At 37.7% G+C, this 24,486-nt stretch overlaps 7 protein-coding genes across 8 annotated transcripts in view; 4 read left to right on the top strand and 3 right to left on the bottom strand.

The window, feature by feature from the left end:
* Window positions 1-49: 49 nt before the first annotated feature.
* Window positions 50-1,273, top strand: LOC123315719 (BRISC complex subunit FAM175B-like). The gene is made up of 3 exons (XM_044901550.1): window positions 50-227; window positions 277-671; window positions 731-1,273. The coding sequence occupies exons 1-3, from the start codon at window positions 144-146 to the stop codon at window positions 1,140-1,142; spliced, it is 891 nt and encodes a 296-aa protein (XP_044757485.1). The 5' UTR covers window positions 50-143; the 3' UTR covers window positions 1,143-1,273.
* Window positions 1,269-4,118, bottom strand: LOC123315718 (Hermansky-Pudlak syndrome 1 protein homolog). The gene is made up of 8 exons (XM_044901549.1): window positions 3,934-4,118; window positions 3,734-3,880; window positions 3,544-3,656; window positions 3,222-3,467; window positions 2,437-3,114; window positions 2,034-2,154; window positions 1,782-1,981; window positions 1,269-1,730 (listed from the first exon to the last, which is right to left on the bottom strand). Exons 1-8 carry the CDS (start codon window positions 4,057-4,059, stop codon window positions 1,553-1,555), a joined length of 1,809 nt encoding a protein of 602 aa, XP_044757484.1. The 5' UTR covers window positions 4,060-4,118; the 3' UTR covers window positions 1,269-1,552.
* A 120-nt stretch (window positions 4,119-4,238) lies between these two features.
* LOC123315717 (kelch-like protein 5) lies at window positions 4,239-12,806 on the top strand. The gene is made up of 6 exons (XM_044901548.1): window positions 4,239-4,685; window positions 4,741-5,089; window positions 5,153-5,637; window positions 5,691-5,885; window positions 5,948-6,258; window positions 10,800-12,806. Exons 1-6 carry the CDS (start codon window positions 4,420-4,422, stop codon window positions 11,042-11,044), a joined length of 1,851 nt encoding a protein of 616 aa, XP_044757483.1. The 5' UTR covers window positions 4,239-4,419; the 3' UTR covers window positions 11,045-12,806.
* Window positions 6,919-9,913, top strand: LOC123315715 (CENP-B homolog protein 2-like). The gene is made up of 2 exons (XM_044901547.1): window positions 6,919-7,089; window positions 7,537-9,913. Exon 2 carries the CDS (start codon window positions 7,558-7,560, stop codon window positions 9,736-9,738), a length of 2,181 nt encoding a protein of 726 aa, XP_044757482.1. The 5' UTR covers window positions 6,919-7,089; window positions 7,537-7,557; the 3' UTR covers window positions 9,739-9,913.
* Window positions 12,807-13,458: 652 nt separating the features above from the next.
* Window positions 13,459-18,306, bottom strand: LOC123314794 (splicing factor 1). Its single transcript, XM_044900145.1, has 9 exons — window positions 17,884-18,306; window positions 17,691-17,825; window positions 16,656-16,731; window positions 15,164-15,316; window positions 15,002-15,108; window positions 14,779-14,945; window positions 14,559-14,717; window positions 14,185-14,493; window positions 13,459-14,026 (listed from the first exon to the last, which is right to left on the bottom strand). The coding sequence occupies exons 1-9, from the start codon at window positions 18,209-18,211 to the stop codon at window positions 13,694-13,696; spliced, it is 1,767 nt and encodes a 588-aa protein (XP_044756080.1). The 5' UTR covers window positions 18,212-18,306; the 3' UTR covers window positions 13,459-13,693.
* A 180-nt stretch (window positions 18,307-18,486) lies between these two features.
* On the top strand, window positions 18,487-20,972 carry LOC123314795 (sideroflexin-2). Its single transcript, XM_044900146.1, has 6 exons — window positions 18,487-18,638; window positions 18,849-19,183; window positions 19,235-19,433; window positions 19,485-19,777; window positions 19,934-19,981; window positions 20,057-20,972. The coding sequence occupies exons 2-6, from the start codon at window positions 18,861-18,863 to the stop codon at window positions 20,166-20,168; spliced, it is 975 nt and encodes a 324-aa protein (XP_044756081.1). The 5' UTR covers window positions 18,487-18,638; window positions 18,849-18,860; the 3' UTR covers window positions 20,169-20,972.
* Window positions 20,973-21,103: 131 nt separating this feature from the next.
* LOC123314706 overlaps window positions 21,104-24,486 on the bottom strand; it is a 28,154-nt gene continuing 24,771 nt past the window's right edge. For both annotated transcript variants that reach the window (XM_044900011.1, XM_044900012.1), the window contains 4 exons: window positions 23,896-24,048; window positions 23,545-23,839; window positions 23,150-23,393; window positions 21,104-21,835 (listed from right to left, as the gene is read on the bottom strand). In XM_044900011.1, the coding sequence (XP_044755946.1) occupies window positions 21,412-21,835; window positions 23,150-23,393; window positions 23,545-23,839; window positions 23,896-24,048 (1,116 nt within the window). In that variant the 3' untranslated portion in view covers window positions 21,104-21,411. The remainder of the gene's footprint in view (window positions 21,836-23,149; window positions 23,394-23,544; window positions 23,840-23,895; window positions 24,049-24,486) is intronic.

Genomic DNA, 24,486 nt, shown 5'->3' with positions numbered 1-24,486 from the left:
ACAAAACTTGAGTCATAGACAATCATTTTCTCTGTGGCTTGAATTGACAAGTTTTCTAGGTTATCAGTTGAATTTTTTTGAATAATGTAAAGGAATTCTGAAGTTTGAGATCATTATTATTATTATTTAAAAGCAGCTCTGCAATGATTCAAACAATAAGTGTTTCCCTGTCGGGACCAGCTCATTCATTACTGCTTTTCGAAACGGCTAAATGTCAATTTGGTCAAGTGAGTCCCTTTTGGAAAAAATGTTCCGGAATATCCTTATTGTTTTCAGGAGGGATTTCTTCTTGGCAGTATTTGCGAACACGAAACTCATTCAATAACTGATAATGAGCAACAACAAGTTCACATTTCCAGAATTATCACAGTGAATGCTGCTCTACCATGTCCTGTACTCGGATATTTTTATGACAACATAGGAAAAATTGATGAGAATAAGATAAAATCGTTTTTGGGGTCCCAAGCGTGTAAAGTTATAGCATGGTATAGGTTCAGTACGATTCCAATTTACAAACTAACACTTCGGGAAAGAAGTATTCATATACAGTTAGCTAATTTCTTCAAGATCCCCCAAGATTTATTTTCAGTATGCATTTTGAATAAAACATTTATAGACGATAATATTACACATTTGTTTCAACAATCTTTTTTGAGACTTAAAAACCACAGGTGGGTGTTGAAATATTGGATCTTTTCATTTATGTAGCAAAAAATTTTGTCTATTTTAGATTCGAACCTTTACCGCTGCATATAATGAATTTGCAAGATAAGAAGAACTCTTATAAAAGGTACGAGTATATTTCCCCCAGTTTTCAAGCTCTAGTTGATAATGTAAGCATAAGTCCGAGAAGAGTTAAGGGTATTGTGTATATTACTGAACTGCAGAAATCGGTTCAAGAACATTTACAACTCCTTGTAAGGGACTTGTCTGAAGAAGAAGAAAAATTATTTACTTTAGAGCAAGAAGTGAAGAAATTACTGGCAGAGATGAGAGAGAAGGAAAATCAGTTTTTCTCTGAGGAATTGCTGGACGAGGAAATGGAAGAAGATTCCCCATCTCCCTGTGAAATTGTCCCTTTTATAAGTCGCTTGAAAAAATCAACACTGAAAAGCATTCCAAGGAAACTGGATTTCGAGTAGTGTACGGCAAGGTAAAAATAAGGTTTTGAATTTATTTTTGTAATTGTACAGTCAGATTTTTGTATTGGTTCTCAATCCCTCTAGAATATTGAATTATTGATTATTTGTATAATAAAACGATTGGAATTTTATGATAACATTTATTTTAACATATCACAAGTTCTACTACAACGTTAACTTCGAATTAATTAAATTTGGTTTCAATGCTTCAAGCCAGAAACCAAAATTACAAGATCAAAAGTACATCTACCTTCAAGTATTGTGATTTATTTGATCTTTAAATAAATATGCATAAATATCTATACATTTACAAAATAAAAAATATAATATAAATTGACTAACAACAAAAGTATAATACTGTAGAGACCATTTTTTCCGTGTAAGTTGATTAAGTCTAGAATATTCGCTCTTTAAATCAAATCCATCGGATGGGATGGATGCCCGCTCAACTCCCAAATCGTGGCTGCTAGCCTCCGCGTATGTTCCAAGACACAGGGCTGGCTGACTAGTCCCAGATGTACGCAAAATATCTCGTAACATCTTATCTTGGACGGCGACATTTTCGGAAAACATATTTCTTTGATTTTCCTAAGAGAATCCATCATATGAAATCGAACACGACAAAACCGATGTACTTACTGATAAAAATCGTTGTTCAGAAGACCGGGCACAGGAAGAGTTTTATTTGGATTCGTCAGGGGCACCGTAGATTTCAAAGGGGTCCCGTTGGAGTCTTCAAACCACAAGAAATAAGCGTAGCTGAATATCGTGTCTTTCCACATCAAGGACATGGTTCCTTCTTGAAGATGTTGAAGAGCGAAATCTATCAGATGCCACACCTAAAATCGATTAAAATAAGTCTTGAAAGAACTGCAATGCGTTCGGAATCACCTTTCTCTTGGTCAATAAGTGGGGTTTCTCCATTTGGAAATTTATACTTGGAGATGTCACCCTATGAGTTGTACGGTCCACATAGATGAAATGTACCAAGCCAGGAAAATCCTCTAGATACTTTTGAAAAGTTAAGGAATTAATCATCAAACTCAAGGGCTCAAAAGTTGGACCCCAGGTGAAATTTATATTGTGTTCTCAAAGTTTTTTGACAGTATTGATGGTTCCGTCACAGAACAATATCTAAGGTGTCATAGTTAATTGAAAATATTGTGCTCCCCATAGAAATTTGATACTACCACAGAAAACTTTAATATTTAAGGTGTTCTATGAACAAAACCATAAATATAAGAACAAAACGAGAAAAATCTCCCAGAACCTGAAATATCTTGAAAAAGGATATGATGCAAGAGAAAAATTCTTCATCGCCTTCACTTTCACAAAGTCCTTAATACTGTTCAATTTTTCGGAGACCAATTTTGCAGCCTCGATCACATTTTTTCGACTAGATTTTAAAATTCCCTCGTTCACCGTTGTCAAATGTAGCAGTTGTTTTAGATCCTCGAGAAATCCCAAAGCCAAGGTTTCCGCCCTCAGCAGGGCTTCTTCCGCGGAATTTTTCAAAAATTCCGTGTATTTCTTCTTCATAGAATCCCATTTCTTCACCAGATTTTTGTGACAAGCATCTATGGCCGCGTTTTTGTTCTTTTTCAAACTGTCATTTACTTTTTTAACGGCCAGTTCTAAATTTTCGTATGCGGGCCTCATCACAGAAAAATCTCTTTGAACCGTTATTTGCTGCATGATATGGAGATGGCAGAATGTCTCGTATAAGCTGGATGAAAGAGCAGAGTTACCAATTTCCAAGAAAAATATAATGTTTAATTCCTCATCTATAGGTACGATATGGATAGCGTGTGGAAGGCATTTCGGGGAGGATTCTGGTCCACTTAACAGTACTTGGTAACTGAATATTGAATTGGAGGTATTGAGATTTCCATCTGAAGAATTCTTAGTAGCTGAATCGGCCAAAATCATGGAGAATAATATGTCTGTTGGAGAAAGTTCTTTAGCCAATTCACTAAAATAAAGACAAATCGGTAAGAATGCTAAAACACCCCTAAGAAAATCACCCACAATTAGCAAATCTACTAAGATTTTATAATTTTATGAAAAAACTTTTCTCACCTTGAATACAAGCTCAAAAACTTGTTTTTTACCGCCAATAATGCATGTATTTTGAAGCAGTCTATTTGAGTTATTAGGGAAACAACAGATTCTTTCAGAGCTTGGATCACAGAGGTATTCAGGTTTGGATTTAAAACCACTTGTTCAATAGCTTCTAATAATACTGCTTGATCATTTTCTCTTAAGTCATTGTAACTATCCAAAAGATTTGACAATAACTCTGATCGTTGACTTCTGGCTTTCAATCTAAAGAAAATATCCAAATTTCAAATAGTAATAACTCAATTAGCCAGACATGAATTTGTGATACTTTTCAACTCACTCGTATACATCTGGCCCGCAAAGAAATCTGACCATTGCAATCGAAATACTCAAATATTTCTGAATTTTCAAGAGTTCACCTTCACCTATACCGACAAATAAATACCCCATAAACTGAAAATAATATTGATTGATGAATGAAATCAACACTGAATTTATTCAATCACAGGGGAGATACTCATGTGATTTACCTCATCGAAACAAATTTTAAGACCTCCGTAACATTGAATAGAGCTGTACGAGTTTCCAAATTGAGATGTCATAATTCTTTGAGATGTGACAACTGGTGAGAATAAATGTACGAGTACATTATCAGGTACAGATGTATCATGTTTATTCTAGAAAGTAAATTCAGCAATAATTTCATTCAGATTTGAAAGCCAAATTGTACCTCTTCAGGTAATACACCATCTTCAACTGCAAGTTCATTGATATGTTTAATGAAAGTATTGTTACATTTAATATAAACGATATCATTTAAATGATCGAAAATCATTAGACCGTTCATTGTTCCCATAATTTCGGAATTTTTGAAAATATTTCTGAAAGTGTGCTGATTTGTTTGGTTTGGGACCAGTGAACTAATTAGTTCACTGTTTGGGACAATCGAACTACCATAACAAAGAGGCAAAGAGGTGTTGACGTCTTGAAGAAGATTTGTTCTGTGTTTTCTTTGTTGTTGTCTATGATCTTTTCGTGGTCTGTGATTTGTACACAAAAGTCAAAACAAAGATGGGAAAAAGTGTTTTAATGCAATTTTTTAAATATTTCTTTTAAAAACAGAATCTAAAATAGATATTTTTCGCAGCAGACTGCCTTTATACGTCATCTTCATTCTCACATATACAAAGGATAATATTATTTTGAAAGAGGCAGTATGTCTTTGTCTGGAAGTACAGGGAGTCCAAGTAAAGAATCAATTTGCACAAGTAGTAGTATGGAAACGAATGGAAATTTACCGCGAGATACAAGTCGTTTTTCCCTTTTTTCTGCTGGTTCTACGACATCACAAGAGGAACCCTACAAATTTGTAGGCCATGCAGAACAAAGTTTATCTTGTATGCAAAGTTATTTGCAATCAGGAAAACTGTGCGATGTCACTCTGATAGCTGGGAATAATGGAAAAAGAGTTCAAGCGCATAGGTGATTGTTTGCATCACATAACGTTGAATTTTGAGGTATATTTTGTATTTTCTAGGTTGGTTTTATCAGCAGCCAGCGAATATTTTGCTCTTATGTTCACTGGAAACTTGAGGGAAGCTGCCCAAACTGAAATAACGTTGGGGGAAGTGAACGGTGACATTTTACAGTCTGTTGTAAATTACTGTTATTCAGGATCAATCGAAATAAGGGAGGATAATGTTGAGTCTTTGTTGTCGACAGCGTGTCTGATGCAGTTGAATGAGGTTGTAGATGCTTGTTCTAATTTCTTAGCTCATCAATTACATCCCAGTAACTGTCTTGGCATTGCTATGTTTGCAGAGCATCAGTCTTGTCCTGTTTTATTGTACAAGGCTAGAGCTTATATCAGTGAATATTTCATGCAGGTTAGTTCAAAACGGTTGAAATGTTTCTTATATTTTTGAGTTATCAATATGAAAACTTTTCAGGTTGTTCAGAATCAAGAATTTCTCCAGCTCAGCCTTGACCACATGCTCATTCTGTTGTCCAGTGATGATTTAAATGTTCCGTCTGAGGAGCATATATTCCATGCTATCATCAACTGGATCAATCATGAACCAGAAAGAAAAACCGATATTGCTCAACTTCTGGCATTCGTTAAGCTTCCCCTGCTGAGCCCCTCATTTTTAGCAGACAATATAGAACCCTACGTCGGGGACGATTTAATGTGCCACAAACTAATAATGGAGGCTTACAGGTGGCATCTGCTGCCCGAAAGAAGGTTGCAGATGGTCAATAGTAGAACTAGACCGAGGAAAGCCACCCTGGGAAAATTGTTAGTGGTTGGAGGAATGGACAAATATAAGGGTGCAACCGACATTGAAAGTTACGATCCCAGGTCGGACAAATGGAGTATTTTCGGTCAGACCAGCGGTAGAAGACTCCAGTTCGGCATTGCCTTGATGGGAGATAAGTAAGTGTTGTATTCCCGATGGATTCATTAAGGATAATCAATTTTTTTGTTAGGTTGATGGTAGTGGGAGGACGGGACGGTCTGAAGACGTTGAACTCCATGGAATGCCTGGATCTGAAGACGTTCACCTGGTCGCAAATGCCGCCGATGAACACGCACAGACACGGACTGGGCGTGGCGCTCCTGGGCGGTACTTTGTACGCGGTAGGCGGTCACGACGGGTGGAGCTATCTGAACACAGTCGAGAGGTGTGAACATAAATCGTTCTTCTTCTTCTTGACGTAAATTTACACCATTTCTTTTTGGCCAGATGGGACCCGACGACGAGGACGTGGAGCTTCGTCGCTCCGATGCAGAGCCAGAGATGTTCGGCGGGCGTGGCCGTCTTGGAGGAGAAGCTCTACGCCGTGGGAGGGAGGGAATCCTCCTCCTGTTTGAAGTCGATGGAATGCTACGATCCGCACACGAACAAGTGGACCATGTGCGCGCCGATGATGCGGAGGAGGAGCGCGGTGGGCGTGGCCGTCGCCAACGGTTACCTGTACGCCATAGGTGGTCAGGACCCGCCCTCGAACAATCCGTCTTACGCGAGATACGATTGCGTCGAACGATACGATCCCAGTAAGTATATTTTTGACTCTCTGATCTATCTAAAAAATTATGTTTTGCCTGTTTTATGATGTAAAAACGCCGACGGAATCATAGAATTGACGTCCGATTTGGAGAATTGTCATGAACATAGAGTAACTGTCAATAAGTCTATGCTCAGGAGCACTGAATACTTATCGAATTATATTAATTGCGAACAACTCATTAATGATCAACGGAAAACTCATTTTGACTCCACTTTACGGACAGTGATCGATTTCGTTCGTAAATTCTTCATAAATGCAGTTTTTTAAGATAAATCCATTGGCAGCAGTCGCACCTGTGGTTAGCTCGTATTTTGGGGGATATTGATTTCTTAAATTTGAAATTTCTTCGTGTATCTCAATATAAAAGCTTCTCAGGTTGTTCAAAATTTCTTCAGCCGAGCCTTGACCATACGCTCTTCTTGTTGTCCAGTGATGATTTAAATTTTCCATCTGAAGAACATATATTTCGTGCTGTTATGAACTGTATTATCAGAAACAAAAACGAAAATGCCCAACTTTTTTTCGTTATCTTCTACTATTGAGCCCCTCATTTTTAGCCGACAAGGGTGACTTCGCCAGTAAGCCGGACATTACCAGTTGTCGGACAAATGTCTATTATACACAAATATTAACCTAATCGCGAGACTTATGCATCATTTGAATAGATGCCAGTACTTGTCGTTGTCATATGCGCAGATGCAAACATTTTGAGGAACAAAACCTTTATTATTCAAAACTAAAAGACTGTTGAAAGGCGGGATTTTGTGTACCCTAGTAGTGTTGATCCAGAAAAATATCAGAACTGAATATTTATAAGGTGAGTTCATATAGTTAGTTATACTTTGAAATATTAATTTTAGCTCCATATTCCTTGAGAATGGTCTACAGATTATGACAGTTCTCGAAAAATAAATAAATATACCTGTTTTCATTGAATAAAGGGAGGTCGGATACTGGATTATCACTTTTGCCGAATTTCTAGTAATCGGACAAGTGTCCGATCACTGGTGAATAACGTTGTGTGAATATGCATCTTTGCCTATCTTCACAATAGATGATATTCCTGTTTCTCTTCATCAACAAATAGTATGAGTTTTTCAGATTGTTCTAGCCAGTGGACGGACACTCTTCTATTCAGAATTATAGAAATAAATGCAAACTTTATTGTGTCCGATCATTGGGTATTTCAATTTTCCGTTATCAATCCAGTATCCGTCCATTTAATTTTTAAGCGCATTTTTTGAGTTCATTTGGGTTTTTTTAGATACCTAGAAAGAAAAAAGTCATGAATCCTGATCGGATCCGAAGAGGAACAACTTACTCAGAAAATAATTTAATTGCCGCTTGCGCAGCCGTACGTAAAGGCCAAAAATTGCGGGAAATTTGTCGACAATACGGTGTTCCTAAGTCAACTGTGCTGGACCGGATTAAGGGTCGTGTAAAAATGGACGAGAAATGTCGTATGGGACCGGATCCTGTATTATCTGCCAATATTGAGGACAAAATTGTAACATGGTTAACGACATTAGCGAAGTGTGGATTTCCTTTGAAAAAAGAAGAATTACTAGATGCTGTTCAAAAAATCGTTCAAGACTGCAATCTGAAAACCCCATTTAAAAATGGACGTCCCGGTCAAAAATGGTTTTCTGGATTTCTTAAACGGCACCCCGAATTGGTAATGAAAGCAGCTGAATCATTGGATTCTTCGAAAGCCAAGATCACCAAAGAAAACATAAAGTCATGGTTTCATAAACTAAAAATATTTTTAAGAAAATCTGAGTGTATTGATTTACTAGAAGACCCGAGCCGCATATTTAACGCTGACGAAACAGGCTTCAGCCTTTGTCCTAAATCAGGAAAAGTATTAGGTCTGAAAGGGCGAAATGTATATAATGTAAAAAAAGGAAACGAGAAGGAAAATCTAACGGTTCTGATAACAATCACGGCCGATGGCAGAATATGTCCACCTGTTGTTGTGTTTCCTTATGTGCGGCCGCCAAAGGCAGTTGTTGACAGTATGCCTGAAAATTGGATTTTAGGAAAATCTCAGTCGGGCTGGATGCGCTCCGATGTATTTTTTGAGTTTGTTGCCAATGGCCTCAATAATTGGGTGACGGAACAAAATATACCTAAGCCCATTCTACTTTTAGTGGATGGTCATCGCTCTCATTCATCTATGGAGCTGAGTAGATTTTGTGACGAAAATCAAATTATTCTTTATGCCTTGCCTGCAAATACTACACATATAATCCAGCCAGCAGATGTCTCAGTATTTCGGCCAATGAAAGAATATTGGCGACAATATGTGAGGGAATGGCAATCAGAACAAAACAAAGTTGTTACAAAAAGTGAATTTTGTCCAATATTGAAGAAGGTTCTGGAACACTCGAGCATGCATACAAATATAAAAAACGGATTCAGAGCTTGTGGTCTTTATCCTTTCGATCCAGAGGCTCCAGACTATAGCAAGTGTGTACAGAATACGCTAGAAAATATTCACAAAGATATCGATTATGGAGAAAGTGTGAATTATAATACGAACATAGTGCCACAAGATATAACAAGTACGGAAAAAGTAATAAAAATTTTAAAACCGGATCTACAGCAAGTAGGCATCGATGTAGGTGTAATATTGGACATGATAAAAAACTTGAAGATAGGTAAAGCTGAACAAAAAACCGAAAATTCTGAGATGGTAGAAGATGAATATACAGCAGAGGCTGACAATTTCAGACTTGATGGATTCTTGAAAGAAGTTTCGGATGAAAACATCGTAGAAGCTGAGGATTCGATAAACTTTGATGAAATTTCGGATCAAGCAACAGAAGGAAATCAGATTATTATTTTAGAAAATTACTTATTCCAAAGCTCGATAGATTATCAAAACCCTCAGCCATCAACTTCCAATCTTCAAATATGGGAAACCAAAGACGCCCAAGAAACTACTGAAATCGACGTTGGCGGAACAACTAAAGAGATGGCTGATAAAAATATCGAGGAAAAACCGAAATATAAGACAGAAGTTGAATTAGCTTTTCGAAAGCACTTGAGATTCCCAAAACCTTTCGAAAAGAAAATAAAAACTAACAAAGTTGAGTTTCCCAGTGCAATTTCATCCAAAGAATGGAGGAAATACTATGAGGATAAATCCAGGCAAAAAGAAGAGAAAGAAAATTTAAAGAAGAAAAGAGCATATGGAAAGAGAAAAATGGAAAAAGAAGTTGATCGAAATAAAAGGAATAAAACAGCATTAACTACGAATACTTCGAACATAGAGACTGAAAAAAAAACATGTACAATTTGTGAAAAACATTTAGAGAGTGATGCCGAGAATGAAAATGAAAAAAAAATTGGTTGTGATATTTGTCCCAGGTGGTTTCATTTTGGTTGTATAAAATACAATGATCTAAGTTATTCTGATGCTCAACATCAAGTTTTTTTTTGTGATTTTTGTGATCAATCTTGAGATTTAAAACTGCCCTTTCACAGAATAAATATTTCGTTAGTTTTTTCTATAGTTTTATACTTATTGTTATTTTCATTCAAAATGTTTATATTCAGTATTATGATATTTATTATTGCCGAAGAAGTTTATTTCAGATTAAAATAATGTGAATCAAAAATGTGTGAGAGCTGCAGATTTGTAGGTTTGATTCAAATATGAAGTCAGAAATTCTTATTTATCCTCTTTCATTATCGACTTCTATTATTTGACCATGTTAAATCAATTATTTTTTCTGTAGAATTTTATTCTTCGTTGTCCTTTGAAAATGTTTTTTTTATAAAAAAATTCTAATACAATTTAATAAATGTTCACTTTTATTTCAATAAATTTATTTCATATATTCAAATTATGAAGTCAATGAGAAATTTTCATTACTGCTCTGTTCGATATAAGGACTGTCCGAGAACTGGCGTAGCCTGGTCGACCACTGGTCGATGCTGTCCGTTTACTAGCATATCTGCACTTTTTTTAAACAATGAGTAATAAATACACCATAGTAAGCAATAGAAATCAAAATTCAGATGAAGCTTGAAAAAGAAACTTTAATGTATCCAATGAACGTGATTTCAGAACAATTTTCTCAAAAAATACAATTTTGAACTGTTTCAAAGTTCACTTTCATGTTAACTGTCCGAGCACTGGCGAATTCACCCAATATAGAACTGAATGTTTGGGGACGATTTCATATATTTTGACAACTCCTATTTCCTAGATTTTGTCCATAGAAATATTTAGTCATTCAGAACCACAGATTTTGTGTCAATCGTGATTTATATTACCATAGAAACAACATAAATCGTTCTGTGAACTAACCTAAAAAAAAACAACGGGGCTGTCAATATATGTACAAAATTCAAATTTCAAAAATTTAAATTACGAGTTTGCCGGAGTTGAAACTAAAACCAATCGTTTCTTGTGAAAAACTGCACTCCCTCCACTGTCCGCTAAGTAGAGTTTTCCCATGCATGATTTAATCGAGTGAAAGACTCTTATCTGAAATATTTCATCGTGTTCATTTTCAGGCACGGACAGCTGGACGACGGTCGCTCCAATGACAAGCAAAAAGGATGCCGTGGCCGCATGCCTCTTCGGCAACTGTCTCGTGGCCGTCGGCGGCTACGACGGGGCCCAGTACCTCAACACCTTCGAACAGTACGATCCGATAACCAACGAGTGGACCCTACTGGCCCCCCTGAACATGGGCAGGGCGGGCGCGTGCGTGGTGGCCGTGCCCAACAACAAGGAGACTGCCCAGACCAACGAATAGTCTAGGCTTTCGAGAATGGTGGTGCGCATATTCTACAGGAGCAAGGTGATTTTTGGCACGGGAACGTTTGAGAGTTAGGTGTCGCTAATTCCATTCTTTCCGAATGTGATAAATTTGGTGATAGTCGATGGGTAATTTCGATTTTAAATTATGTTTTAACGGATGATGGGGCGAATTTTCGGACTCTTGTTTTAATCATAAAGTAAATTTCCCTAATAGATTCTGAATGATTTGGCGATTATTTTGCACGAAATGTTTGGGTTTGATCACCTGTTTCTTTTTTAAAATGTTCTGTAACTCCTGAACAGTTGCACCAGCAAGGTTTTTTGCTCTAACTCTCCTTCAAATTTATCCCAAACATGTTCGATGGTATTGAGGTTCAGGCTTCTTGTTGATCATTCTATGCGTATTATTGGAGCCTTCAATTTCTCCTTCGCACGTACACAGAATGGGGTACCTTCTCCTTACAAGCTTCAGTGCAATGGCCTGTCCAGGACTAATATAAGTCCGAACTACCTTCAACTAATTTTTCTGTTAGGTGCAAAACATCGAAGACCTTGTTTAGCCAATTCGTCAATCTTTTGTTTTGCTATCTCTTTCATTTCAGTTGCCCCCGATTAAACTGTACAGCCTTCAATGACAATGAACCTGATCGTCTCACTTACCAATACCATCCGTTGTAGATCAATCAACAGAACGATTCTTTATCTTGAAGGTAAAAACTAAGGTTTTAATTTCAACAAATGTCTATTCTGTAATTTCAAACTTGTCATCTATTGTGGAGGTGGTACTTTGGGAAGGCGACGGCAGGTTTAATTTCCCTACTTTTTGACATTTCCTGGTGTGATTGGAAGTCTGTGTAGATGTGGATGATTTCCCGATAAGTGGGTATTTTTATATTGTCCAAATGTGATGAAATTATTCAACAAGAAAGGTATTTGCACGTAGTAATCAGTTAGTCTTGAAATTTTCATAACAAGAAGAGATAGTCTATATCTTTTCGCTTGATGTTCTTCTACATATGAAATTTTCGGGGAAGAAAGTATTATAGTACAGTTTAGGATAGACGTATTTGTTTGAAGAATTCTCAATTCAATATGCCAAACTTTAAATGCAATAATTTTAAAGCCGAGCTGAATATATAGTGAAACAATCCAATATGTGTCAATATCTTTAATAATTCTATTGTATTCGACAGAAAAAGCCAAAAGTTCAAGAAATACAGGTTGATCCTATAATTCACCACTAGTTGAACTATCAGTAAAAATGTTTCAAGTGAAAATTTTTTATCCTAATTCGAAAAAATAATCTTGAGCATCAACCTGTAGTTTTCTCTTGTGCATAGCTCAATTTTGTTAACAAAAATGTCTTCCTTCACTGATTTTGTAGTATTTCAAAGTGATATATATAAGCATTTCATTGATACATTTATAGCGTAAGATCTCACTATGCTTTCAGATAGCAATATCTTAGTATTTGTAGGGTTTTCTTTGTGATGTAGGTTTTATCAAACTAATCATGTGATATGAGAAGAGCGTGGACTCTTTCATTTTAAAATTCGAATAAATTATTTCATTATTTCTGAAAAACTTGGATTTTTTCGTAATTCTTGTAAAAGACTGATTTTTGTTTTGTTAATGATTCCAGTTGAACCTAATATATCTGTAATTTTCACACATTGTATTAAGACTTATGCATTTGGTTTCTTGAGCATTTTTACATTTGAGGTGTAAGGTTACAATAATATTAAACCAGTAAAGAACAGTCAGTGTTTACTTTCATCTATTCCCTTCACTTTTTGACCATAAAAAGTAGGTAAAATTCAACCCGAAAAATGTTAATCTTGAAAATTAGGTCGCCAAACCGAAAAATTCGAAGTTGACCTTAAAAAGTAGGTCAAGGTCAAACCGAAAAATCCGAAGTTGACCTTGGAAAGTGGGTCAAGGTCAATCCGAAAAATTCGAAGTTGACCTTGAAAAGTAGGTCAAGGTCAATCCGAAAAATTCAGAGTTGACCTTGAAAAGTAGGTCAAGGTCAAACCGAAAAACACGAAGTTTTTGGATTTGGCCTTGACCTACTTTTCAAGGTCAACTCTGAATTTTTCGGATTGACCTTGAAAAGTAGGTCAAGGTCAAACCGAAAAACACGAAGTTTTTGGATTTGGCCTTGACCTACTTTTCAAGGTCAACTTCGAATTTTTCGGATTGACCTTGACCTACTTTTCAAGGTCAACTTCGAATTTTTCGGATTGACCTTGACCCACTTTCCAAGGTCAACTTCGGATTTTTCGGTTTGACTTTGACCTACTTTTTAAGGTCAACTTCGAATTTTTCGTTTTAACCCGATTTCCGTCTTTAGTATATGGGATTCTTTTGAGACACTATATTCTTCCATTCAAAGAAAAAAAAATGAGATCATTTTCATGAAACGTTTATTGCTCCAATTGAAAGAAAAATCAATTACACTTTTGAGATAAACATGAAATGCGCATCGAACACCGTAGAAAAAAATCTATACACTTAGTTTGATCAAACTAAAAAAAATGTTGTTTTAGGAAGGAAAATTACTCTATACACCTTCCAAATTGTTCTGAAAACTCAAAATATACAGATTTTACAGTTATAGTGTTTATGTCCAACAAAACGTCAATTAAGACGGCGGGGGTGGTGGAGGTGTGGTCAAAAGCGAATTGACATCAATTCCGGGTGGCGGTGGAGGGGGACAGGTGCTGGGGGGCCAACCAAACGGGGGCATCTGCCCCCACGGCATAGCAGCCGGCGGTTGAACGGCGCTGGTTGTCGTCGTTGTCGATCCTGGTGGAGGAGGCTGCGTAACGACCGTTGGAGTGGCCATCCACGGCATCATACTACCCGGACTGGTTGCTCCAGGAGGTGGCGGAGGCGGCAGGATCCCCGGAGGGGCGGGCGGCCATGCCATGGTGGTTGGGGCGGACACCCATGGCGGAGGTATGCCACCCATAACCTTGAAACAAAAATTGAATCCCACTTTAGATGACGAACTTGCTCATTAAACATTAAGTTGCTTAGGAAATTTTGAAAGTTGACGTTTTGTATCTGATTTTCCCCACACAAACGTAAACTGTCGAAACTCCATAGCCTACTTTGTTCATTTTTACTCACGGGTAAGTTCTGGGTGGTGATCGGCGGTGGAGCCATGAGGGGCCTGGGGGCACCGGTTTGTGGCTGGAATATGCTGAATCCGTTGCTCTTAGCCTGGGTCTGATTCTGTGTTTTCGCAAGGTCCGGAGGTGGAGCTTCGCCCAATTCCGCCATCAAAGACATATACTCCTCGTCTATCTTGGCCTTATCTCCGGCAACCGGTGGTCCCCCTTGACCTGGTCTCTTCTGTCTGCAGTCACGAGCTATGTGACCTGCAGCGCCACAACTCGAACAGACAATGTTGTTGGTCACGTTCGGTTTGTCGGGACACTGGAAGGAACAAGAAAGTTATAGAGGGGCTCTTGTGATTACACAATGTAGAATTACAAACTCACCAGCCACGATTTGTGATCTATCGCTCCGCAATTGTTGCACCTCATTCCATCGTTCTCACGAAGTGTGCCGTTGAGTTGAGCCAGTTCCCTCAACTGCATCCTCCTCAGATCGTTCTGATTCTCCGGCACTTCGACACCTTGACGTATAACTTCTTTGATCTGTCAAGACAGAAATTATTTATTAATATTGAAAAATCGATTTTTATCAGTTTAAACTCACCCTTTCGACTGCTTTCTTCACACATTCAGGATTTGTTGCGGTTATGTATGCATGTAAAGGTTCGTCTTCTCCGGGCAGGGGTTGTCCGTCCTTCCTACCAACCTTACCCTCCTTGACGCTGCCTTTACCTCTGATTATAATTTTAGCACCCGTTTCTTTCTCCATAGCTGAAAAAAAATTGTCTCATTATTTCATAATGAACTAAATTGAAGTAAGTGCTCACTTTTGAGGGTATTTCCTCTTGGTCCGATTAGAAGCCCAACGAAGTTGATTTCTGGATGTTCTTCTTGGGGTATCATTACTTTATCGCTAACTCTTATCACCGGTGGCCTGTTGAAAGCAAGAATTAATCGATAATTTAGTAATAAAGGAAGTTTTTTCTTACTTATAATCCAACGGCGGCTTGAAATCGGGATTCATGCTCTGCATTTTCAATACTAAAGCGTGTCTTTCCTCCTCCAGACGTCTCCTCGTTCTAAATTCCCTTGTGTTTAACCTTTTACCATCACTGCTGTATATGGGTTCGGGAGATGGAGATCTGGAGAAGAAGAAAAAAGGATCCATAAGTGGAAAATCTCGACCCTTCCATATGGCATCATTCGATTGCGTTTTCGCGAATTCCACAAGAAAATGATGAAAAATTACTTACAAAAAATAGAAATATTTTTTTGGCTAATGCAGCTCATCAAAAAAATCTATAACAATCGTACAATCTTAATGCACCTCGAAAAAAATACAATAAAATCAGTTGGAAGTGAGAAAATACCTTGAAAGATGCAAAAACGACACGTCATTGGTGATATTCAATTATGAAAGCTCAGGCGAATGTTACGCCCATGACTTTTCGAGCATAGTCGGCATTTGTCATATAACCATGTAAATTCTATGGACTTTATAGCCTCCGATAATTTAGTCACATGACCAGTTATTCAAAGTTAAATTCAACGAAATTAACAATTGTAGGGCTAAAAAATTGTGATCGAATGATGCCAAGGAAGCTGTGGAAATCTTAACATCTAACAAAAAACGGCCTAAACATAAGGATGAATGTTATTCGAAAGATCTAGTAACTGGGGCTTTTTTCACGCAACTGTTGTCGTTGCGTGAGCTTGGTTTTCCTGAGAAAGAAATCGTTATTAATTTGCTGCAATAAATTTAATTTGTTATTAAGAATGATCAAGGTGAAACAGCTGAAAGTGAACGGTTTGGATTATTTCTTATGAAAGCTGTCCCGAGTTCTCTAGAACATAAGTCTGCATTAATTTGTGCCTACTTAAAACTAAGATTTTGTTCAGGGGAAATATGATCCATAAAAATTCTCATTGATGAAAAAAATGATCGCAAATGGTCAAAGGTATTTCGGAATTTTTATAGAACACATACACAAGAAATTCACGTTTGCCATTTCTGAGATATTAATGATGAAAGACTTTCACTTGAATTTAGAAAGAAAAATAATTACAAAGTTTCATAAAACACTCATCACCCTGAAGATGATCTTATAATAGAAAAACAATGTGTGAAAAATATTTGGATGAATTAAAACTTCTGTCAAAAAAAGGACACATTTTTTCAATCTTCAATATCTGAAACAGCAAACGCCACATGAATTTACATCATGTGAGCTCAAAATTGTGAGTAGAAAGAAAAAATAACTCCATTGGAATTACCACAGATTGAAATTAACATGAAATATACTGTCAGTATCAATTTTGAACTCACCGACTCTTGTTCCCTAAATTTTGAAATTTAATAAAGAAAAATATATTTAGAAATTGTTATAAAATCTCCGTTCTCAAACCACTGATGGACAGAAGCTCATCAGAAGGGTCTCGAAAAGGGGGTTGCCACAGTCAAATTGTTGAAAAACACTGCACCTTTCTTCGGGATTGGCCGGGATACCCAGGTCTCCTGAACGAAGCTTCCTGCTCACTTCTTCGATCTGGAGTTGAACTGTAATGAAACGGGTTAGAAGAGGGCCAAAGCCCATATGTTAGAAATATAGGTACTTTACGAAATTGAGAAAATTTTATGTTCAAGCAAACTTACAGGCTCCTAATGTCATTAATTGGCCCATATATTCAAAATCTTTCTGATCAAGTCTCACGTCAGATATTAATAAGAACTTGAAATCTGGACATTTTCATATAAATATCACACAAAAATTGAAAATTCTTTTTTCCCTCACAGAACTTTGATAAAAAACTTTCTTTGGCTGGCATCATATAATTTGACATTTGTCTGTGACTCTCAGAGAGCAGAAAGGAGCATAGAAATAATCAGATAATTTCTAATCTGTAACTTAATCTTTAGATCTATTATGTGCATAGACAAAAATGAGTGCTTATCATATCTATGCACCTTTCTGAATTCTTAGAGAACAGAAAATATTCCATAAAATCCTACCCTGCATAACAAGATCTGAACAATAAAAATATCAGTTAGATAACTGGAAAAAAAAAGTATATCACTAAATTCCAGCAATTCACTGAGAAATCTTCAAATCTGAAAGAAGCCTTGAATATTTATTAACAGATTTGAAAGTACATTCCTAGCCCTTGACCTCAACTAAAATAGACTCGGCTTAAATTCCTTTTCAACATTAAATTCCTATAGATTGTCTTCAATTCAACTAATTAGCTGGAACACAATTGAAATTTTGAGCTGAAAATCAATAATGAATACCTGAAACAAACTATTGAATTGTTCTACCAACAAAGTCTGTAAAATAAGTTTGTTTAAAATCTCGTCTTTAACAGGCAGATACTTACTAATGGTGACATCTAAGATCGTTTAATTGCTAATAATGTCCTGTAGAAAAGTTTATCGGGCTCTTGAATAATACACTTTGTGCGAAATATGAAATTACGAAAGAATACCCTAGCTTATCAATGGATATGAAGAATACTTACGTAGATATGCTTGCTCCTGTTGCTTGTCCAAGTTGGGGGGCAATATGGTGGGCATTCCAGGAATGAATATCTTCTCGTGTTCACTACCACCCCAACGGGATCTCTTCTTTCTCTTTTTATCGTCATCTTGACTCCCTGGAACATAGTTCTTGGTATTATACAGAGAAATTTAGTTAACTAGAATAGTACCTACCTGTGGAGGTGTTTGAATTGTCATCCCTTTGGTTGACTAAAGCTGTGAAGTTTCTTGTTGCAGCCAAAGTTGCTAAGGTGTCTGCAATCAGCTTTTTACCATCCGGTTCCGGAGATTTATCCCTACTTCGCCTTCGATCCCGGCTGCGACTCCTAGAACGATCTCTATCCCTATCCCTATCCCGATCCCGATCCCTCCTGTCCCTGTCCCTTTCTCTATCACGATCCCTGTCGCGGTGTCGATCCCGATCACGATCGCGGCTTCGTCTTCTGTCTCTCCTGCTATCCCTTTCACGATCTCTGCTTCTATCGCGATGTCTGGAACCCATTTTTTCGGGTTTCCAACACAAAATTTACGGTTTTTGGAAAATTCACTCCAATGTAAAGATTATTTTACAATGGCTACGATCACAGAAATGATCAAACGATGTTGACGTAACACGCACAGAACAATAATATGTTACGCATAGAACCATTGAACTTCCCATAGAGTTCAATGCATAGAACTCACAAACCACAGATTTATAGGGCGCCTTCGGTTTTAGCATCCCAGAGTCTCTCGATTTTATTTTTTCATGAGACTGGTAACACTGACAGTGAATTTCTGTGTATTTCGTCTTCTGTGATTCTGCGAATTCTGCGGAAAATTGTTGAATGCAAATTGCACTCAAAAAATTGCAAATTGTGCAAAGGTACGGCGGGGTGTGGAAGGGGGATTTGCGATCTTGTGACGGGGATTAAATAATTTGATTTGAGGTATATATATAAAATTATCTCAATTATTCTTTAGGAATTTGAGGAATTTTGATTGTATCAATTTATAATTAGAGCTTATTAAAAGCAATAATTATGCGTTTCCTCTGAAAAATGGGAGAAATTTGATATGTACTGGACTATGACCATTTTATAATAAAATTCTTGCTGATAATTTGTAACCTTTCGTATTTCATGTTATTCAATTTTCAGAGTTAGATAATCATGTCTGAGAGGTTGAACATAGATGCTCCCCTTTGGGATTTGAATACCTTCGTTGGTAGATTTAAGCATTTTCTTTGGGTGACGGATCCAAGGACATGTATAGTCAGTGAAAGGACTTTAGATGATGCTAAGACATTAATAGAACAGTACCGTAAAGGTCTAGAGCCCCCAGGGACTACTACTGAACAAGTGATATACGCAAAAAAGCTATATGAAAGCGCTTTTCACCCGGATAGTGGTGAGAAACAGAATGTCTTTGGTAGAATGTCGTTCCAGGTACCAGGTGGTATGGCTATTACAGGAGCTATGCTTCAATTTTACAGGTAATTATTCATAAATAATAACTTGTACGTAGTAATTATAGATTCTTGTAGGACTTCAACGGCTGTTGTATTTTGGCAGTGGGTAAACCAGTCCTTCAACGCTCTTGTCAACTATACCAATCGAAACGCAAAGTCTCCAATATCTACAAACCAGCTTGTTATCGCTTATGTTTCAGCAACTTCAAGTGCAATGCTAACGGCTTTAGGTTATAAGGCTTTCCTCGCAAAGAGAGCTAGTCCATTTTTCCAAGTAAGTAAAAATGAAATCTTCGACGTTCCTGTAAATAAAACGTTTACGTAGCGTTATGTACCGTTTGCTGCTGTCGCTGCTGCAAATTTTGTGAACATTCCCTTGATGAGACAAACCGAGATATTGAACGGCGTCGATTGCACCGACGAGGATGGAAATATTGTGGGACAGTCTCGAGTGGCCGCTGTCAAAGGTATATCTCAAGTAGTTATATGCAGAATCATAATGTGCGCACCAGGCATGCTGGTTCTGCCCGTGATAATGGAAAAGATCGAGCCTTACCCTTGGATGCAGAGAATCAAGTTTTTACACGCCCCAATACAAGTGATGGGAGTAGGATGCTTGTAAGTTTCTTGTGAAATGTTTTGAGTTGTTACTCTTGACAAACGTCATGAAGGTTAGGTTAATTTTGACAGTTCATGAACTGTCAATTTTTTGACAGTTCAATTGCATAAGGAACTGTCAAAAGATAACTTAGTTTAATTATTTTTTACTTTTAGCTTATCTTTCATGGTGCCACTAGCTTGTTCCTTATTCCCTCAAAGATGGTAAGTACCAAAGTCAATAATTTCTTGAAATAATATTCAGTTGATGTATTTTTTCAATTTGTTTCTCGATTTTAGCTCACTGAGTACATCTGTCATGGCTAAATTAGAACCCGAAGAATATGAGAAGATGAAGAAGAACTGCAACGGAAAGGTACCAGCGAAGGTGTATTTCAACAAAGGATTGTAATTTAGCTAGAGTGAAATAGCTTGGGATTTAGCAAGCATTTAGGTGATCTGAACTAAATTTTGACTTGATTAATTCGAAAATATCGTTTAGCATTTTCTCGATGGAGTGTTGTAGGAAAATTGGATAGGGAACTTCCGAAATCAAGACAATATTCGATCAAAGCCGGATATTTTTCTAGTTGCTTCATTTAGAACGCTGAAGATAAAAAACTTATTAGTATTGGAGTTACTTAATTTTTTTTTCGAGAATTTTGAATACCATTCCTAGCAAATAAGAAATAATTTAACAGAAACGGAATATGAAAGTCAATTGAACAATTTCTTAAGTAATGAATGGTTTGAAAGTTGTTTCTTCGTTTTCTTTAATAATTTATTTGAAAATCTTTTTATTTAGATCTTGTATTGTTGAGTATTTTATGTTGAAAGGTGTATGACGATCAATGTTCAGATATGCAACATTACTCCCTTGTTTATTCCAAGGTGGAATTTTCAATGACAGTTTGAAATATTAATTTATTTTAGGAAGTAGTCTCTTTTAGATTCTGTACTTTACCGGCACAAGCAATACTCGAATAATTTGAACATAGCTCAATTTTAAATTGGTACTTACTGTATCGTTTACCTCGTTTTCTTGGGCAATCATAAAAATTGTACTACCTCCGTTCCATATCAGGCGCGCGTTTTAGCTGAGCATTAAACTTATTTCTTTGTTCTGTAAACGAATAACAAATAATGCAATAATTTATTCCTTTGATTGTTGAATGTATACATGTTGTAGAAATGTTAAAAAAAAACAAGGATAAAATGTAGTTTCAATTCGATTGATCCTACCATAGCACCTTCGCATTTTCAACCAAAGTTCGGGGAGTAGAGTGAGTCAATGGAGTGCGAAAAGAGGAAGTTATCATTTGGGTATTTGGCATGATGAAGTACCAGTTATAGAATAGTTTTATTTCTTGTAGAATTCTTTCAGATATATCAATAATAGAAAAATCTTAACAAGGCACTTGATGCTATATACAAACTAAGATACGAATATACAAATTATACAATATTCATAGATACAAAAAATGCATTTCGAGAAAACATTCAAAGGTAAAAAATAATTTAATTATAAATATTAAGGTAAAATATCAACGATTCAACATATGAGCGTTTTAAACCAAGTTCAACGATAACTTTCGAAATAGAATAAATTAAACGAATCGCCGATTTTTCAACAATCAAAACAACTAACCTTGAAATCATTTACTCCCGTTCGCGACTGCGTGTTTCATATTGCTCGACTCCAGGAGCAGCGAAGCGTCGCACATCATCCTCGCGTTGCTCCTGACCAAAAAGAGCAGGTGGTACTCCTCGTAGACCGTCAACTGCACCCTCGTGCACACCAGTCCGTGCAAAACGGTCGCCCTCTGAAGGTCCAGCCAACGTTGCAGCGCCAACTCCCGCTCCCTTATCGTGCTACCCAGGGCCACGTCCGAGGGGCCCCACAGCGAAAATTCCAGCACCGATTTTACCTGAGTGAGGGAGGTCGCCCTCTCGTTGCCCAACACCGACTGGATCAGGGAGTTTATCTTCATCGTGGGTTGTAACAATTGTAAGGCCCTGGAGGCGCACTGACAGAGCGTCCCGAATTTTTCGTTCTTGTTCGAGAGTTCCTCGGTGAGTCTGTAAGGTGAGGAAACTCTTAGAAGCTGTCGAAAAAATCACTAGGAGATCTACCAATTTTCCTCAAAAAACCACAATGGAATGAATTTACTAGATACGGAGGCCAAAAAATACCGCTCTTTGCTCTATCGATCGAATCGGCATTACCCACCCCTATCTGTGATCGGTGCGCATTGAACTCTATGGGGAGCCATAGAGTTCATTGATAATGGAAGAATCGGTTGTCAAAATATTGGAGTTCTTTGCTCTATGGATCGAATCGGCATTACCCACCCCTATCTGTGATCGGTGCGCATTGAACTCTATGGAGACCCATAGAGTTCATTAATATTGGAAAAATCGGTTGTCAAAATTCATTGATATTTGCGAATCCAAAAATCTAGATGCCCTCTGCCAACTGAATTACGAAACTACTTTGTCGGTACTGCAAAATCAAAACAAGTTTAGTTCCTTACGTTTTTTCTTATCTCACGTTATCCAACAAAGTATTATAATTATTATTTGGAGAAGTTATATTGGGATTATTGTCTGGGTTTCTGAATAGAAATATTGATTCCGAAAAAATATTGGAAGAGGTATTAAACGATTTTTCTTTGCGAGAGTTTTCTGCTAAATTCAATTGACGATTTAGAAATACAGTTTCATAATTTTCATACTTCCAAATGAATGCTTTTTCTCATCTCTAGAACTTTTCCATGAGCTGAATTTTTATGTCTCTTGAGATTTCAGTATGAAGAATACCTATATCATAACATGGAATTGAAATACTATAGTATATGCTGCCTCAACATTATTAGCTAGGTTTAATTCTGGAAAGAATCTGTGAAATAATAGGATTTTGTGTCTAGGTATAGTGGATCACCAATATCATCGCTCGATTTTATTCCACAATTCATCCCTTTCGAATGAAATATTTCCAAAGAATGTTGATCTTTCTTTACGAAACTAAATCAATCAATTCACTTCTGATAAATATCTTGATTTTCTAGAAAAACTCTGTTAGGCCGTACAAATCTCGAAAAGAGTACTGACAAACGTCAAAGTTTGTTTTTATTTCGCAGCGCCCTCAACGGTAATTGGATTCGCGAATTCGAAAAGTCGATGGTCAAAATATTACTGTTCTTTGCTCTATGGATCGAATCGGCATTAACCACCCCTATCTGTGATCGGAACGCATTGAACTCTATGGAGACCCATAGAGTTCATTAATATTGGAAAAATCGGTTGTCAAAATATTAGTGTTCTGTGGTCAAAACTCCGTGATTTCTCCGATCATCGACGTCTGCCAACGATGGAAATTAATAAAGAACTTACCCCTGAAGAACGAACAGCTTCTGATAAACGTCCTTCTCCATGTCCTTGCAGAGCACGAAAGAGCTCAGCGAGACCGGCAATTCCTCGATGCCCTGCGCCTGCAGGTTCTTCAGCGCGTTGACCAGCTGCAGCATGATGAAGACGTTCTCCTTGCACGCGTCCTCGGCGGGCGTCTTTGATTTGATCGCGTTCGAGAAACTCTGGATCGTGTTCACCTGCATCCACGGAAGGACCGTTATGGTGGCTGCAACGAAAAAATGAAAATTCGTCGTTTGGTAGGCTTGGAATGTCGAAAGTTGACGTTGATTGTGACAGAAAACGTCAATTGTTCTATGGCTCATTTTTTTCTATGGTCGATTTTTCTCGGGCTTATATTTGTGTTCTGTGAGTCTTACCTTGCACCTGCCTGGACGCGTCTGATTCCGTTTCGCCCAAATATTTGACCGGCACCAGGTCGTTGAATTCGGTGACCGGGTTCAGGTTGAAAGTGCCCAGCGACAGGGTGCAAGACGGCACCAGGCCCCTGTTGATGGCCAGGGTTACGTGGTGGGTACCCCAGAGCGCCTGGTGAAAGGTCCTTCTACCCAAGATCAGCGGATTCGCGTTTTTGACCGTGAAATCGCTCCATCTGAGGTTGGAAGACGTCTTCAGCCCCCTCAAGGCTGGCGGTATGTGTACGGTCTGTTGGATCTGGAAGGAAATCTCGATTGGCCTTCGTGCGACAGGGTTTTGTCGGTTACACTCACGTTTTCCAGAACTTGGGCGAGGGCCTCGTGATTGGCGACTATAACGGCTCCGTAGTTGTCCTCCAGGTTCTTATGGACGATGCTACGACCTTTTCTTGACCTCAACTTGTGCGTTTTGCCGTTCTGTATCCATTCGTGGTCGTCTTCGGTGACCTGTTGAGTGATAAAACGTTAAGACGTGACCAAACGCAACATATACCAAGCTGGATGTGTAAAATATACAATTAAACAGCCAGATTTATTTCTACTTGCTCGTCGCTCACCCATTTTCTCTTGAACTGACCCTATTTCTCAAAACGAATTGGGGAAATCGAAATGTAAGGGGACGCCCATGAAATCCGCGAGGAACTGGTGCTCGTTAGCAATCCGTTAAATAACACGCGAATTTCCAAAAAATTTCAAGTTAAACCTTCGAAAATTGAAAATTTTGACACTTGATCTGTCGAGAGCATAGAAAGCCGTCGAATTCCGACCAATCAGACAAAGTTTCACGTTCCTTAGCAACGCCATAGTAACGACGGGGGGTAGGTCGTTTGCACCGATTTCGCGATGTCGGAGGCCGTTTGCACCACAACTTTTGGGATCCCGCAT

The sequence above is a fragment of the Coccinella septempunctata genome, chromosome 6 (assembly GCF_907165205.1).
Source record: "Coccinella septempunctata chromosome 6, icCocSept1.1, whole genome shotgun sequence".
NCBI lineage: Eukaryota > Metazoa > Arthropoda > Insecta > Coleoptera > Coccinellidae > Coccinella > Coccinella septempunctata.
The sequence above is the reverse complement of the archived record's forward strand: the minus strand, read 5'-3'. Positions and strand labels throughout refer to the sequence as shown.

Excerpts from the sequence above, each read along its gene's own strand:
- LOC123314794 (XM_044900145.1), bottom strand. The coding sequence starts at position 18,211 with ATGGGTTCCAGACATCGCGATAGAAGCAGAGATCGTGAAAGGGATAGC. Across the intron at positions 14,946-15,001 it reads AAGAGGAAATACCCTCAAAA|CTATGGAGAAAGAAACGGGT; the intron begins GTGAGCACTTAC and ends ATTTTTTTTCAG. Across the intron at positions 14,718-14,778 it reads TGAAGAAAGCAGTCGAAAGG|ATCAAAGAAGTTATACGTCA; the intron begins GTGAGTTTAAAC and ends CTGTCTTGACAG.
- LOC123315717 (XM_044901548.1), top strand. The coding sequence starts at position 4,420 with ATGTCTTTGTCTGGAAGTACAGGGAGTCCAAGTAAAGAATCAATTTGC. Across the intron at positions 5,886-5,947 it reads TATCTGAACACAGTCGAGAG|ATGGGACCCGACGACGAGGA; the intron begins GTGTGAACATAA and ends CTTTTTGGCCAG. Across the intron at positions 6,259-10,799 it reads CGTCGAACGATACGATCCCA|GCACGGACAGCTGGACGACG; the intron begins GTAAGTATATTT and ends GTTCATTTTCAG.
- LOC123315718 (XM_044901549.1), bottom strand. The coding sequence starts at position 4,059 with ATGGGAACAATGAACGGTCTAATGATTTTCGATCATTTAAATGATATC. Across the intron at positions 3,115-3,221 it reads TTTTTGAGCTTGTATTCAAG|TGAATTGGCTAAAGAACTTT; the intron begins GTGAGAAAAGTT and ends TCTTTATTTTAG. Across the intron at positions 1,982-2,033 it reads ACTTATTGACCAAGAGAAAG|GTGTGGCATCTGATAGATTT; the intron begins GTGATTCCGAAC and ends AATCGATTTTAG.
- LOC123314795 (XM_044900146.1), top strand. The coding sequence starts at position 18,861 with ATGTCTGAGAGGTTGAACATAGATGCTCCCCTTTGGGATTTGAATACC. Across the intron at positions 19,434-19,484 it reads GAGCTAGTCCATTTTTCCAA|CGTTATGTACCGTTTGCTGC; the intron begins GTAAGTAAAAAT and ends ACGTTTACGTAG. Across the intron at positions 19,778-19,933 it reads GTGATGGGAGTAGGATGCTT|CTTATCTTTCATGGTGCCAC; the intron begins GTAAGTTTCTTG and ends TTTTACTTTTAG.
- LOC123315719 (XM_044901550.1), top strand. The coding sequence starts at position 144 with ATGATTCAAACAATAAGTGTTTCCCTGTCGGGACCAGCTCATTCATTA. Across the intron at positions 228-276 it reads CTAAATGTCAATTTGGTCAA|GAGGGATTTCTTCTTGGCAG; the intron begins GTGAGTCCCTTT and ends TATTGTTTTCAG. Across the intron at positions 672-730 it reads TTGAGACTTAAAAACCACAG|ATTCGAACCTTTACCGCTGC; the intron begins GTGGGTGTTGAA and ends TGTCTATTTTAG.
- LOC123315715 (XM_044901547.1), top strand. The coding sequence starts at position 7,558 with ATGAATCCTGATCGGATCCGAAGAGGAACAACTTACTCAGAAAATAAT.